General features: G+C 44.8%; 1 protein-coding gene across 6 annotated transcripts in view; it reads right to left on the reverse strand.

The window, feature by feature from the left end:
- ttll4 (tubulin tyrosine ligase-like family, member 4) overlaps nt 1–17179 on the reverse strand; it is a 111883-nt gene that overhangs the window by 50851 nt on the left and 43853 nt on the right. For 3 of the 6 annotated variants that reach the window (XM_030380678.1, XM_030380677.1, XM_030380676.1), the window contains 5 exons: nt 10949–11111; nt 10681–10760; nt 5266–5332; nt 2393–2493; nt 1913–2023 (listed from right to left, as the gene is read on the reverse strand). In XM_030380678.1, the coding sequence (XP_030236538.1) occupies nt 1913–2023; nt 2393–2493; nt 5266–5332; nt 10681–10760; nt 10949–11111 (522 nt within the window). Of the gene's footprint in view, nt 1–1912; nt 2024–2392; nt 2494–3829; nt 4554–5265; nt 5333–10680; nt 10761–10948; nt 11112–11193; nt 11419–17179 lie in introns of those variants that run through there. The other 3 variants (XM_030380680.1, XM_030380681.1, XM_030380679.1) reach the window with 3 other exon arrangements.

Here is a 17179-nt window from a genome sequence, read left to right on the forward strand (position 1 = left end):
AGATTCAATGCATTTCAGTTGAGTGTGGCTTGACAAGGCTGCCTGCTAGCGCCAGCATCAGGGGCTGTGGCAGCTCGTACCTGCGAGCTTGCTACCAAATATTTTGCGTTGAGGTGATATTTAAGGGGCGGCAGTAGCTCAGGAGGTAGAGCGGGTTGGCTGGTAACCTGAAGGTTGTTGGTTCGATCCCCGGCTCCTCCTAGCTGAGTGTCAAGGTGTCCTTGAGCATGGCACCTAACCCTAACTGCTCCCGACGAGCTGGCTGTCGCCTTGCATGGTTGACTCCGCCGTCGGTGTGTGAATGTGTGCGTGAATGTGAGGCAATATTGTAAAGCGCTTTGGGTGGCCAATGATTAGAAAAGCGCTATATAAATGCATTCCATTTACATTTATTTAAGGGTTGATGAACTCCGGTGATAGGAAAATTCCTTACTACAGAGATTGCAGATAACGGTGTTCCTATCTAACACATCACACCTGTCCTCCGTGAACTCCATTGGCTTCCAATTAAACACAGAATCAACTACAAAATCGTACTCATCACCAACAAGGCCGTCAACAGCCTAGCCCCCCCCCCCCTACCTTGCCGACCTCCTCCATCACCACGCCCCCTCCCGATTCCTCAGGTCCAATCCTGCCAACCTGCTACAAGTTCCACGGACTGAGCGACGGACTTGGGGTGATCGGGCCTTCTCAGTTGCTGCCCCGACCCTTTGAAATTCACTCCCCTCCCACATCAAAGTCTCTCCAACCCTCTCTTCTTTCAAATCTGCCCTCAAAACATACCTTTTCACACTAGCCTTCCCCACCTAACTCCCACCTTATTCTTCATGTTTAACCTCTGTTTTTCTTTTATTCCTAGTCTGTTTTACATAGTTTTGATAGGGCAATATGTAAAGCGTCTTAGAGTACCATATTAAGCGCTATATAAATTTAATTTATTATTATTATTATTATTATTATCTACAGTTCCGTCTGGGAGTTTAAACTTGAACTTTTCGTTCACGGGGCCGAGCAGCGTCTTCTCGTTTGCCTCCATTTTGTTTCAACGCAAATTACGCACCGGGTCAAAGGGTACTATAGAAGCGCGATTAATCTGCGTTAATTTTTTTACCGCGTTATGTTTTCTGTGATAAATTAATCAAAATTAACGCGTTTATTTGACAGTCCTACTAATAATATTACAAAAAATAACTAAATAATAATTTATTCAATAATAAATAACTTATTATTATAAATATTATTTGTGTCATTCTGTCAGTGAATAACTTAAAAATACATACACATTTTGATACTTGAATGGACCAGTTGTTAACTGATAAGATGCCAGCAGCATTTCTCAAACAATCCTTTTTTTGCGGGACACCTCACACAATAGAGGGCAGTACAGGACACCTCACACAATCCATGCCAGTATAGGACACCTCACACAATAAAGACCAGTACAGGACCCCTCACACAATACAGGTCAGTGCAGGACCCCTCACACAATACAGACCAGTACAGGACAACTCACACAATCCAGGCTCGTACGGACACCGTTAATTAATTATAATATTAAGTTTGGTGCAATCTGCAACCTCACCGCTAGTTGCTCTTAAATTCTACACACTAGACATTTCAACTTTTCTTTTAACTTGTGTTCATCTATTCATTATGTAACAATTCTATACATGTTGAACTATTGAGCGTTATCAAACATATTTTTAAGATAATTTTACAATACAACACCAGATCTTTTGCAGAGAAGGCATTCTACATTACTTTCATTAACTATTAAATGGATTGATCAATCATTACATAATAAACATGCTTTGTATAGAGCAGCTGTCTGGGCACTTGATGGCCGGTTTGAGCCCAGCTGTAGCTCATGGGCCATGCAGTCAACCCCCCTAAAAGTGTGTGGCCGTACTTTTTGTGGTCTTGAAGTGGGACCTGGCGATGATGTGTCGGACCACGTTTGGAGTCACCGAGCTCATCTTCCACTTCAGAAGCCTCCTCTTTTCCTGAGGAAGCATCTCCACTAGGGGGAGACAGTGACACATCTCAGTACTACATACACACACAAACACCTGCCCCCCCCCCCCCTCTGAACCTGACTATGTCCACTAGGGGGAGACAGAGACACATCTCAATACTACATTCACATGCAAACACACACACACACACACACACACCACTAGCCTCTGGTCCTGACCATGTCCACTAGGGGAGGACAGAGACACATCTCAGTACTACATACACACGCAAACACACAAACCCCTGCTTTGTTCCTGAGGAAGCATATCCACTAGGGGCGCGCGCGCACACGCACACACACACACACACACACACACACACACAAACACACACACACTACAGTTGTAACAGAAGGCTTGGGGTGACCTCTGACCTCTCTCGTTGGCCCTGCTGAAGTAGAGCGTGGGTGGGCAGAAGGGGAACAGGCTGGGGACCAGGGCCGACCTCACTTCCACACCCACAGAGTCCTCCACGCTGAGAAGACGAGTTATAGGAAGAGCATAGGAATTAAAAACACCCTTAAGGGCTCTTTATGGTTTCACGTTCACGCAACGCAAGGGCGTTACAGACCCCCCCCCACGTCCTTGCGGCCACCGCAAGAGCCGGACGTGCGCCTCCCAAAAAATGTAACCTTCCGTTGAGGCGACGCAGCAGCAAGGACTGTGATTGGTCCGCTTACTAAAACCCGACGCAGAACCATAAACGTTCATGACTGCGTCGAAGCGGCTGCATGGTCATTGCGTTGCGGGAACGTGGGACCATAAAAAGGCCTCTACAGTTCATAAGGGGTTCTCCCCTACGAGGTAAATTTCAGAACAGGGCTGCTGTGTCGTCAACATTAAGTCTACGCCATCATTGGTTCCCATTTAGCAGCTGTAAGGGTTCAATGGGTTAAAACAAACTTTATTTGAATAAGCTTCAAAAAGCTATAATATTATGATGAAGTGATATGTGGAGGATGTCAGTGTCTCTTGGGTCCCCTCTTTGTCCGGGTGACAGGAGAGCTTCAATGTAATGAACCCCCCTCTCACAAGACCGGGGGGCCAGGCCGTAGAATGGGCACACCTCCTAAGACTCCTTTATGTCTTGTGATTATAAGCTGGATGGTACGGATGGCCCTGCATGTGCACTAAGGTTTGGGGCATTTGGAAGGTCTGGTGAGTAGGTCGACTGGGAGAGGTCTAGTGGGGAGGTCTGGAGGTCTACTGAGGAGGTTGGGTGGGGAGGTCTAGAGTGGAAGTCTGGTGGGGAGGTCTAGCTGGGAGGTCTGGTGCGGGGGTCTGGTGAGGTCTGGTTCGGCTGTACGGAGGGGCCGCTTTGAGAGCTCTCCTGTAAAACACGGTCCACTTAAGCTCCAATAAAGGAACACAACTTTGAAGGTACTGTGTCTTTCAAATGATCATCCAAACAGAATAGCCGTTTGTTCAGCAAAGCTTCAATGAAATGGCACGATGACTGATCGGCATAAAGAAAAATAAAAATAAGTCTATTGCCTTGACTACTACTGCTGCTAATAGGTAGAGCTAGTAGTTAGAGCTTTATGGTATATTTTCCAAAATTGAAAACACATCCGGAGGAGATCAGGAGGAAGCTGGACGATAAATAGTCAACAACGATTAATCCATATTCAACATGTCAGAACATAAACCATGGAAGGAGGTGGAAAACAACGTAAATGTTTTCAACAAGGTCAAAGTCCCAGGATTGTTTATGATACACTAGCGTCTTACATCTCCTGTTCCAATGAATATTCCTCACTCTAACAAACGGAGCACAATGTGTTATCCCAGCGTTGAAGGAACCAACTCACATGACAGTCATATCGGACGGATGGCTGAAGAACAACAGATGACAGGATGGTTTCTTCTAATCCTCTCAGATGGTGGCAGCACTAGGGTTCAGAGCCGTGATGAGCTAACCCTCGGCTGTGTGCTTCATAAAGCCAGCAAGGGGGGAGCAAGGGCATGCGCTAGCAGCACAATAGAGATCCTATCCAGTGTTGTTTGGAGAATGCACTGTGGAGCAAGGCCTTTAGCTCACACAACAACAATATGACATACAATAGAGTAGAGCTTTCCACCACTCTCTGCTGGAATTCACAGACCTATTGACAATACACTATACTGCTAGTGCTACACACTACTGCTAGCACTACACAGTGCTGCTAGCGCTACAGACAGTGCTACACACTGCTGCTAGCACTATACAGTGCTGCTAGCACAATACCCTGCTGTTAGCGCTACAAAGTGCTGCTAGCGCAACAAATTGCTTGTGCTACACAGTTTTGCTAGCACACTGGTGCAAGCGCTACACAGTACTGCTAGCGTTACAAAGTGCTGCTTGCACTACACACTGCTGCTAGTGCAACACACTGCTGCTAGCTCAACACACGGCTGCTAGCGCTACACAGTGCTGTTAACACTGGACACTGCTGCTAGCAATGGACACTGCTGCATGTGCAAGACATTGCTGCTAGCACTGGACACTGCTGCAAGCGCAAGATATTGCTGCTAGCACTGGACACTGCTGCTAACAAAGCACACTGCTGCTAGTGCAACAGACTGCTGCTAATGCAACAGACTGCTGCTAATGCTAGACACACTGCTGCTAGCACTACACACTGCTGCTCGTGCTAGGCACACTGCTGCAAGCACTACTGACTGCTGCTAGTGCAAAAACAATATGTATAGCCCTTAATCACCATTAGTCTCAAAGGGCTTAACAGGTCAAATATTTATGACACCCCCCTGAGCCAAGCCCCGAAAAGGGCAAGAAAGATCTCCCTAGCACTACACACTGCTGCTGGCACAACACACGGCTGCTAGCGCTACACAGTGCTGTTGACACTGGAAACTGCTGCTAGCGCAGGACACTGCTGCGAGCACTGGACACTGCTAATAGCATAACACACTGCTGCTAGCGCTGGACAATGCTGCTAGTGCAACAGACCACTGTTAACGCTAGACACACTGCTGCTAGCACTACAGACTGCTGTTAGCGCTAGACACACTGCTGCTAGCACTACAGACTGCTGATAGCGCAAAACACTTGCTAGCGCAATTCAATTAAAATAGCCCTTAATTACCATTACAGTCTCAAAGGGCTTAATAGGCCAAATATTTATGACACCCCCCTGACTATGTGTATTACACTGTGCGTGAGGAAGTGTATGTGCCTGTGGTTGTGTGCATGTATACTTACATAGGTAGTTACACATGCACATTGTGTACGCTATGTGTGTCTCACCTGTACAGAGGATCGAGAGCAGCAGCAGCATAGGGAACACAGATGATAGAAGAACAGTCAGAACTTTCTAAAAGTAAAAACACAAAACAATGTTACCTCATCTCTCCTACTGCTCCCTTCATCCTATTTGTTACACTAGCTACCTGTCTGCCCTCATCCTAGTGGTTACCCTGACTACCTGTCTCCCCTCACACTACTGGTTCCCCTGACTACCCGTCTGCTTCTCTTCCCCTCATACTGATTAGCCTGAATACCGGTCTCCCCTCATCATACTGGTTACCCTGACTACCCGTCTGCCCTCATCCTAATGGTAACCCTGACTACCTGTCTCCCCTCATCCTACTGGTTACCCTGACTACCTGCCCTCATCCTATTGGTTAACCTGACTACCCGTCTGCCCTCATCCTACTGGTTACCCTGACTACCTGTCTTCCCTCATCCTACTGGTTACCCTGGCTACCCGTCTCTCCTTATCCTACTGGTTAGCCTGACGACCTGTCTGCCCTCATCTGACTGGTTACCCTGCCTACCTGTCATTCTGAATACCTGTCTGCCCTGTCCATTCATGCTATATAGTGTATAATCGATATGTTAAAGAGGTCTCATTATGCAAATTGTGTGGTTAATCATTTCATTTTGGGCTTCTACTCGAAGAGGCTTAAATCAAACAGAAAACACAGTATTTCCAATCTGTATATTGCCACAGAACAGCTTTCACCCTTAGCCAGAAACACTTGTTTTAAGTGCGTGTCAGAGATGACACAGCTGTAAACATCGCCCTTTCAAACGCCTCGGTTCAGCCATACCCTTTAGCCTGATACCCAATCAAAAATTCAGGCCCAAAAGGACATATCGACCCGTAACACTGCTGCAACAAAGTAGTTATTTTGTAGCTACAACGGCTGGGCGATATACCGGTAGTAAGAGTCACCGGTATATTTTAGAAAGAGATATGTAGTTGAGACAATATCGCCATACCGGTATATTATATATATTTTTTGATCTTGCCTTGCGGGGGACTGCCAATTTCTTTGACGCTCCATTGTTGCGACCTCTCAATAACCCGAAAAATTCCCATTGGTCCTACAACCCACAAGTCCGACGTCCCTTTATTTCGAAAAAAAATAAACCCTCTGCTCCGACATCCCATTGTTACGACCATATAGGCTTTTGTTGATCACATGCCATAATCTAACATCTGAATCAACAATAACAGGCAAAATTACTTTTCTTTGATATTATGTCTCTGGTACTTCCACAACAAATAAATACTCATAGTGGTGGTAATCTCATCCAAGGTGGAGAAGAAATTGGGGGAAAAAAACTTTGGCTTTGACTCCCTGTAGTCCAGATTGAACCGCGAAATGGAGGGGAAAGGGATTGCTGCCCGGGATTGCTGCCCGGGATTGTCTCTCTCGGGGGCTCTGCCGCCGAGGCACCTCAGCCGGGGCTCCACAGCCGAGACTCCGCAGCCGGGGTTCCGCAGCCGAGGCTCCGCAGCCGAGGCTCCGCAGCCGAGGCTCCGCAGCCGAGGCTCCGCAGCCGAGGCTCCGCAGCCGAGGCTCCACAGCCGGGGCTCCGCAGCCGGGGCTCCGCAGCCGGGGCTCCGCAGCCAGGGCTCCGCAGCCGAGGCTCCGCACCCAGGGCTCCGCAGCCAGGGCTCCGCAGCCGAGGCTCCACAGCCGAGGCTCCACAGCCGAGGCTCTGCATCGCGGGCTCCGCAGCCCGCGCAGGAGTCCGGGAGCTCTGCTCCAGGTGACCAGTGGGGGCCCGGCGGGAGTCCAGGAGTCCGTAAAGGGCAACAAGCCCTATTTCCTTCATGTCACGGTTTAATCTGGATTTCAGATTAATTTAATTTACACTATAGTTTTTTTCTATAAAACTACACACTTTCCCAGGTTTTTTCTTAATATCGTTATATCGTATATCGCCATTCAAACAGAAAATATCACGATCTGAGTTATGGTCCATATCGCCCAGCCCTAGTAGCTTTGAACATTTCAGATGTAATGTAACCATCATTTCTATAGATCTAGCCAACAACCACATGCTCGTGTATATTTTTTAATTTCTTTTTTTAAAGGGGAACTATGCAACTTTGGCCACTTCTTCGCCGTTTTCTTGGTTTGCTCTCGCATTGAGCTCCCCCTACAGCTTCGGAGGAGATATTTTACAACACTGTTGCAACAACTCGTTGACCACCCTTCCCCATCCACTTCTACGCTAGCCATGTGCATTTGTTTTCAAAGAGGCCGGCGAATGTGCGGAGCCATGTCCAAGGTAGATGTTCATAAAGAGTAGACAAGGTTATACATTTTGAAAGGGTGTATGTTACAATAATAAACCCATCCTTTTTCTTAGTTGATGGGGAGATGTTATATCCTATATTAGTGTTTTTGTTTTTTTTGGTTATGAACAGAACGATCAGTGTAAGAGTGTTGGCCAACATAATACATAACGATAGCATGAACAATTTGCGCAGCAATCGTACATTTATGTATTTGCTCAAGTACGTCACTTGTGTATGGATTTACAGGGAAATCGATTCAGAGATCGAGACGGTATGCTGTCGCTAGTCCCCGCAGAAGAGTTGTCATAGGCAGATGCTGTGTCTGGAAGATTAGGGACACATTTTTATTTGCGGGTAAGTGCTTGCAAATAAACATTGTAAATAAATATTATTGTATATGGTCTTAAAATGTTTCAATTTTTTTAAATAACAGATGTTTGCACCACCTTTCTTTCATTTGTTCAATACTACACACTTTGGTAAGAAAAGTATTTATTTTAGATATTGAAAGAAATGCAATTGACAGGTTTTTTTTTTATTGCCTTACGGCTATTGTGTAACATCTTCTTGAGGGTTCTCTGGATTTCCTCGTGACACTAGTACCCGCACAAGTTCGGATGTGGGTGGTGGCTGTACCGGGGCAGGCAGGCCGAGCTGTCTTGGGTCATCAAGCCTCATAACAATGCTGTTTGCCAATGCTTGAAACTACGAAAAAATACAAAGCAATCTTTTTACAAACAAGTAGGGAACTACACCAAAGGTATAACATGGCTAAAGCTATAATGGAGGTTCACGTGTCGCAACAGTTCTGTTACCGACGAATATTTGCTAACTAGCAGCTCTCGTGCAGGGTACTAAATTATATGGCCAGCCGGACATATCATATGATATAGGCTATACACTCTTAGAAAAATCGGAGTACATTCGAATAGCTGTCTGGTGATCTAAATAAACAAGAACCTGGATTCTGGGATTTAGCCTGTGTCTGGGGGAGTAGACACCACAGGGCACTTACAATTTCAAGAGCAACACGGCCATGACAAGTCGGCATCTGAATTGCCGTCTTCTTTTTCTTTCAGTTCACGCTATTCCTGAGAAGCTCGCCCAACGTTTACTCGTGTCTGGGCACTCTGTCGGTCAGTCTCCCTTTTCTCTTCTTCAGTTTCTCCGACATTGGGTTTCTCTGTCTCTTTTAGTCGGCTGATCCATGATGAATGTAACAATTCCTTCGCTACTTGTGATTATATCGAGCCGGTTCCGTGTTTGTGGCTCTGAAGACAGCGGAGCGTATCACCGGCAGCCATCTCCCCTCCGTGCAAGGCATCTACAACAGTAGATGCCTGAGGAAAGCAAAAAAGATTCTAAAGGACAACAGCCACCCAGGCTATGGACTGTTCTCATTGCTGCCGTCTGGTAGACGCTACCGGAGCATCCGAACACGGACTACCAGACTCACAAATAGCTTTTTCCCCCTGGCTGTAAGGCTTCTGAATCAGAAACACTGAACCTCTGAACAGTTGCCACCTCCGCCTACTCCCTGCTCCCCCACTCATACAATTCACTTCATAGATATATTTGCACAATTTTAAAAACTTTTAACTTATGCTTAGCATTTCTTTTTAACTTATTCTCTATTCACACTTAAACTGCTGCTAGCCCTTCTACTGTACTCTGCTACAGAGATATATGTTGTTTTTTAAATTGTTGTATGTTAAATGTTACATTTTATTGTCATATTGTTTTAGAGTTTTATGTTATTTTTGTTATATGTATGACGTCTACTGCGTAGATGAATGATGCTTGCCAAGTCGTAAGAATTTTGCTGTGCTGAAGCAATTTGGTACATGCAACAATAAACACACTTTGACTTTGACTTTGACTCTGTAGTGCCATTGTGCTGTTCTGATGTTTATTTGGTGAAAGGGAGACCCCTAGTGGTCAACTTTTAACGCAATGTTTTTGTACTAGCAGTCTTGCCGTAGTTTGACGATGCATGGTGAAACAACAGTCACGTATTTTTCTCTTTTGTATTGGTTGGCCAGAAAACACGTTTGCCTGTAAGTAGATGTCATACAGCTATCTTGACATGGAATTAAATTCGTTCAGAATGTATATTTTGATCCTTTATGCTAATCGCGAGCATCTTAATGTAATTTCCAATAGACGTTAGCCCTAAGCTAACGCATGTGTTAATGTTTGTTATGAAACGTTTTAAACAGACAATATATGAATATTGTTCTTGAACGTCTGTATGAGATACTGAAAGATGTATTTTGTATCTGTCCAGTTTTACAGTGCTTCCTAAGTAAAGTTTGGAAAGGAAACAAGCTGCTTCATTCTTTATGAGGGAAAACTGTTAGCTATCTGCCGAGCTTATGTACCAGGCTAGTTCGCGCCACACACAAAGAAGCGGGGGCAGAACAGCCATAATGCAATTCGGTGCTTCGCGAGACCCGTTTCTGCTGGCGACCCCTGCTGGCGGGTCGCCGGCAGAAACTTGCATATTCCCTTTTTCCGCCAAGTTGCGCTAGGGGGAGTCGAAACAGCGACCAATCGACCCATAAAGTGTTGAACCATCACAATGACTCTTAACCTGTTATATTAAGGTAAATTAAGCCAAAAAAGTTGCATAGTTTCCCTTTAAGTGTAAACTGCGCCGAAGGTGGAGCTGGAGCCTGAAATTGATCCCTCTCCACCGGGTGGCAGTCGGACAGTACAGACATGTCCCTCACAGCCTCAAACTCATAACCAGCCATATTAAAATCACTATTTTCCGCCGTGGAGTGTAGAAGACGTTTGTGGGTCTGCAGCAACGACCTAGTCCTACCATGCCAGTGACGTCATCGGCGCTTTAATACTAAAAGACTAATTTTCTTTTGGTGCTAAAAAAAGCTATGTATTGATTTTTAAAATAATTTCTTTAGTGTAATTTTTTTTTATCAAGGTCATAACTAACACGTTATCGATGTTGATTATTTCAGTTCAGTTCATCTTTAATACATTTCTTGAACTAGCCTTTTTCCAGCCACCGTCAAAAAATGGCCCGAGGCCAAACTTAGTTGCCGACCCCTGCCCTACATGCAACACTGTAGTTTATTCATGTATGTTGAATGCTGTGTGTTTACCGTCATCATCGCATCCTTTCTCCACCTCATCAGGAAACTCTTCCTCTTCACCTTCCATCTGCTTAGCAAAACACTCATTTCTACACACACACACACACACACACACACACACACACACACACACACACACACACACACACACACACACACACACACACACACACACACACACACACACACACACACACACACACACACACACCTAGTAGATCAATTGTAAAATTCATAATCTAAACCAGTTCTAAATCAGATTAATGAGTTGACTCACCCAGAGAGCTTCACGCCTCCGTCATACTCCTCCTCCCCCTTGAGGAGGGGGTGTGGGGAGAAAGATGCAGATAAGGAGGGCATGGTCAGCTTGGTCAGATGGATGGCAGAGATCTGATTGGCCACAGCCCCCACGGCGGCTCCAGCAGGACAGGAAGCAGGTTCTAGTAAGAGAACAGGTGAGCTTTAAGCGAGGAGCTCTTGAATACGCAGGTGAGGTCTTTGGAGGTGCTAAAGACTTGGTACCATCTGGGGTCAGCCCGACTAGCCCAAAGACTAGGTGAGAGGTCCCTAAATGAACAGTCCACCGTGTCAGTGAACCAGCAGATGGGAACGCCAGAGTGGTCCCATAGCTTTCCAGGACTACTTCAATTGTTAAGAGTCTTCTTAACGGCTACTAAGTAATGAGTTAACAGGCTCAGCTTACGGAATGCTGGCCAGTGAGTGGAGGACTGGCACATTAGTTTAGACATGAGTGATTGACATCCCTGGTGAAGAAACACCAGCTGTTTCACCATCCTGATGATGTTACATCATTTCCTGTCTCTCTACAGCAGTTTTCGCCAACCCGTCGATCGCAATCAACTGGTTGATCTTTGAGCCTCTCCCTGTAACTCCCGAAAAATTATAGAAAAAATATGCCAATGTTCAGTTTTGCAAGAGCTTCACTCTTGTTCAGGGATGGGAATAACGGTGTTATAAATAACATCTCTCTCTCTCATGATGACGATTGGCTGAGGTAACATCTGAGTAATATCTCACGGTAAGCCAATCAGAGGTGTTGTTTACACATTCGAAAGCACGCAGCCGGACACAAAACGACACAGGTGAGTCAACGAGAAGCAGGAATGCTTAGCCAAAATAATTTAAAATAGCCTTCTTTAAATGGAAGTATAGCCATTACTTTTCCCTCCAAGAAATTATTGGAACGCGTGTAATCGTGAAATACATATTATACCCGGGACAAAAGTGCTGCTCCACGTCAGTGCAGGGCTCCAGACTAGGAGCACTGTGGCCCCCAACTGAAATTTGAGGGGCACAACCAGAAATTTTAGGGGGCTCACACCGTAAATCAACGTGCCAACATTTTTACGAATTTTCACTGTACTACTAATAAATTATGAAGGTGACCTGCATAAATTGGATGAAACGGGTGAAAAATAATGTACTATGTCGGACATGGGGGCGGTTCGGGTCGGACGCCTGAACAGCTCAGGTCGATGGCGGGTTTTGTGATTGCGCGGGAGACTTCTCTGGATATGTTTATCAGGAGCGGAAGAGTCAACTAAAACCCGTCAACAGTGGGTGATGTGCTTTGTTGCACAGCAATCTAAAGCACCACGCCAAACACCAGATAGTGTTATTCCCCGGCATTCCATCTAATGTGTCTAACTTTCCTTCGGGTACGGGTCGAGCGTCGGTTTCAATTTATAGCGGGTCGGGTGCGGAATATAATTCGCGCTACTGTAGGAACAAGGGTCGGATGCAGTTTTAGAAAGGTCCCATAACTTGCGACCAGTGTTATTAGCTGTTACAAGCTGTTTCGAAAATCGGCCCCTTATGACATCACAAGTGGGCGTGTCCACCTAGATGTGTGACGGATAGATGAGCAACGTTTGCTACTGTCCACTGGGTAGGCTGGTAGAATGATATTTCCAGCACACATCTAGGTGGATACTTGTGCCCACTTGTGATGTCATAAGGGGCACATTTTCAAAACGGCTTGAAAGGCAAATCAAACTCACACCTGGTGGCATGTCAAGGGACCTTTAAGTATTGTGGGTACGGGCGGGTGCGGGTTTGCAAAATAAGACCCGTGCAGGACTCTGACTGGCACTAGCACACACTAACCGCAGGTCGGAAGAACGAGTCAATGTGAAGGGACTATTGCGCAAGCATGCAGGTGGGCAGCAAGCGCCTGCGTGCTTGCGCAATAGTCCCTTCACAAGCTCTCATTCCACAACGTACTGGACAGACGCTGGTTCTGCCTGAGAAGGCAGTATTGCTGTCAAATCTGTCCCTAGTAAAGTAACGTTGCGCCGAATTGAAAAAGGAACTACGTTGCGTTATCATATTTTCAGTAGTTGCGCGTCACTTTACTTTTTAAATGAAAAAGTAGTTACGTTACTGGATTAACGTGTTACTTAGTTTATAACGCGTTATACACAACAATGTCTACCGGTCACACGGTAACGTCAAAATCCATACCGTAGTGCAAATTCACACCGGTGAACGTTGATACCGTACACCACTAATTTGGTCACAGTCTGGAGCCCGGCGGTGTCAAGTAATTCAAACATCTTTCAACGTTGCATGCACACGAACATGCACACGTATTTTGAGTTCAGATTAAAGAGTGGTGGAGATGGTGTCCAAATTATTTGACACATGAGTATTTGAAAATGTACTTGAAAGTAACGCAATAGTTACTTTCCACAGTAATATATAATAATATACATAATAATATAATCATAACTCAGCATAACAATGGGACTTCATATGATCTGCTCACTGCAAGTAAAATGCATTATTCTTAGGGGTCCTCCGAAATCCGTAGGAAACCTATTGTAAATATTAGTATTATTATAGGGTTGGTCGATGGACGATGCCATCGTCCATCGGCGATGCCATCGTCCATCGGCGATGCCATCGTCCATCGGCGATGCCATCGTCCATCGGCGATGCCATCGTCCATCGGCGATGCCTGACAGCCATCGCCGATGGACATGCCTTCGGCGATGGCTGTCAGGCATCGCCGATGGACGGCGATGGCAACGGCGATGGCAACGGCAACTTCCCCCCCCCGGGCGGCTACTCTTACTATTTGTCACAAGGGAAACATAGTAATCTACCTCATTCATTGTACATCTTGTATAGGAAAACTTTGAATTAAAACTTTAACTACTGAGCGAATACTCCCGTTCTCTCCTATGAACGAGTCGGACAACTATATGTATCAAACATGAAGCAAAGTGCTACGCCTATCTTAAATAATTAATAAAACGTTATATTTCATGTCTAGGAAAAATATAATCATTTAGAATGAATAGCAGTAACTCAGTACAAGAGCACACTTTATTGGCAAAAACATTCAAAACAAAGTTACACTGTAGTTAAATACTGCGTGAGAAATGCAAAGCGAATTATATACAATTATCTATTAAAGGAGCATTTCACCGTTGGAGGCATGAATATGTATTGAAATTGGGTCCTATATGTAGTCGAATAATAAAATAAAATTCTAACTTGGTGCCGTCTTGACCGAGAAAAGGCAGAAAGTGACTTTTTGGCGCTTGTGGATTGAAGACAACAACTCCCACCATGCACAGCTTCGCTGGCCACTCCCGCTGATCTAGATCTCTGCCTATCGGACACCTCACTGTTCCATCTACTAGGCTGATACCGCAAGACTGCTTGAAAATAATTTCACACACTTCTAGTGAAGAGTATTAGTTGGTGAACTCAGTGAATTACCGTATTTTCCGCAGTCTAAGGCGCACTTCGTAAAGACGGAGTCATTTCGAAACTGCATCGAGCTGTAGAAACGCTGTAGTAAATATTCAAGGCGCTGGTTCTCCACAGAAAAAAGTGGAGCGCATCAAGCCTGCGCGCTGTATACAAACATTCAGTCACGAGGAGATTCAACCTTTTAAATTGAGCAGAAATACTTTTTTAATGTACAGTTAGTAATTACATTTATCAAGGGGCTTTATTTAAAGCTACAAAAAGAATACAAATAAAATTCAACGCAACTCTGACGTCCCCCAGCTGGTGGAGAGCCACTGCCATCAAGCGTTTCAGACGTCCACACGAATCCTAACACGAAACCGCATGGGTCCGGATAGATTTGAAACCACCTCCGAGGGTGGTTTCAGAAATGTGCGGTTTGGGAAACCGGATTCGCCGGCTCCGTCTGGACGGTCGGCCGAACGGACAAGACTTATGCGGTTTCACCAAAAAATCGGCTTTGTGTGGACGGGGCCTTAGAAAGCGAACACACGTTCACCAAGACGGGGAGAGAGCGCCGGGCGACTTACGCCACTATCTGCCAATGGATCGTGGATGCCTGGGCTCATATAACAGTCTCAACTGTGCAGAGGCGGACAGAGTACACAGCTTCCTTACTTGAGTAAAAGTACAGATACCCCTTGCTAAATTTTACTCAAGTACAAGTAAAAGTACTACAGTCAGATGTCTACTTAAGTAAAAGTACTGAAGTACTTGTTTTTAAAAGTACTTGAGTATCAAGAGTACAAGAGTATGTTTTCTAAATATTGCATTACTACTGCCACAGTGCTTACATTTATGTATAGAAACGTCCTACATGGAGTTATGAAAAATGTTAACACCTTGGAGAATGTAAAAGGAATTGAAAGTAAAATCAAGTAATTTTCATCTTTTTACCATGGCAATAGCACAATAGTATACAGTATAACAGTTTACTCAAGAACATAAAAACAACTGCTCAGCTTACATAAATATGCAATATCAGAAAAGAAAAGTCAGCTAACAATTCTATGTATGTGTGAGTTTCTCCGTTTTTTTACCAATCAAATCAACAATCGTCTCTCATCTAATTCTGACCATGGAGTTGGCTTTGGCGGAAAGCGAAGGTGATTGCTGATAGGCTGAAGGCTGTCCTAATCAGTTTGAGAGGGAATCACGTTTGAGAGGGAAACAACAAATTGAGGGTTTCCGTGATTTTTCTTTTCTCCTTTTATTTTTCAGAAGGAGTAACGGGTACTTACTCACGGTTATGGATAGAAATGTAACGGAGTAAAGAGTACAATATTTGCCTCTCAAATGTACTTGAGTAAAGTCATGAGTACTCCCAAAAAATGATACTCGAGTAAAGTACAGATCCCTCAAAATTGTACTTAAGTACTGTACTCAAGTAAATGTACTCCGTTACTGTCCGGCTCTGCAACTGTGGTCCAAGCTTTCACGAAGGCAGGAATAATCACTGAACTGCCAGGCAACAGCAGCGACACTGACTCGGATAATGACGAGAGGGAGCCGGGCATGTTGGATGCCGTACTCGCCCAACTGTTCAATTCGGACACTGAAGAAGAAGAATTCGAGGGATTCGTGGACGGGGAATGAACTGAAAAAGTGAGCTTTACGCGTTATATGTAATTGAACAATGTTGAGTTATGCACTAACGTTTGAATTAGCGGTATCAGACTGTTTCTTTTACGTGTTTACAACTGAACAGGGCTGGGAGATATTGTTAAGATGCACATTAACGTTTGAACATCGTTACCTTGGGAGTGAACAGAGTTGTCAGAACGCTTAATAAAGTTTGACTTTATCTGACTGTTTTGTTGACATTCCCTTCAGCACAGCTCCATCTAGTCGATGCATAACGCAACCCCAGTCAAACGTTTGACTGCAGTATCTTCTATTCTATGCGCCTTATAATCCGGTGCGCCCTATATATGAAAACAGTTCAAAAATAGACCATTCATTGTAGGTGCGCCTTATAATCCGGTGTGCCTTATAGTGCGGAAAATACGGTAGTCCTCGTTTGTATTTCTTTCGAAATGGTGAACTTTTGCATGGTGCCATCTTCTATGTCAGATCCAGTACCCTCCGCCATTGTGCTTCAGTTTTATCAACAGCCTCTGTTATCTTAGCTTCAGACGCTGTGGATGTTAGTTTCTGCTGGTGAAGTCCCACCCACTGGCACTGCTCTAATAGGTCTGTAGCGTCAGGGGGTGGGACTAGTGGTTGTAGTCTTGCGAGAATCATCCCCTCTTACACTTCCTATTTTCTTGTACGCAAAAATCGTCATATTGCGTCATTGTAAACAGGAAGTGTTGGAGATCGATACAAATCTCTCCAGTCTCTCCAGAAAATAAGGGAATGATGCTTGACCATTCTAAAAAATGAGTGGGTTTCAAACGATACAAAGCTTAAGTGAAATGGGTGAAGTTGCCCTTTAACGAACGAAACGAATAATACTAAAAAGAATACAATTCAAAATGATTTAAATTGTAATTAGGCTAATCTAACACTCCAACCAATAATAAGGAATAAAGTTAAAAACTATTTACATGCCCTGGATAAACTAAAGTACAAGTGCTAATGCAAAATGACAGTGTCAAGAAATCAAACACATTTAAATGTCAAGGTTTCTGGCCAGAAACACCAACATGTTCACTTTTTCTGGATTTAACAAACTGCGGAGTGGGGTAGCAACACTACCGGCAGGGCTGAACGCATGTTCAGA

This window comes from Gadus morhua, chromosome 16 (genome assembly GCF_902167405.1).
Source record: "Gadus morhua chromosome 16, gadMor3.0, whole genome shotgun sequence".
Classification (NCBI taxonomy): domain Eukaryota; kingdom Metazoa; phylum Chordata; class Actinopteri; order Gadiformes; family Gadidae; genus Gadus; species Gadus morhua.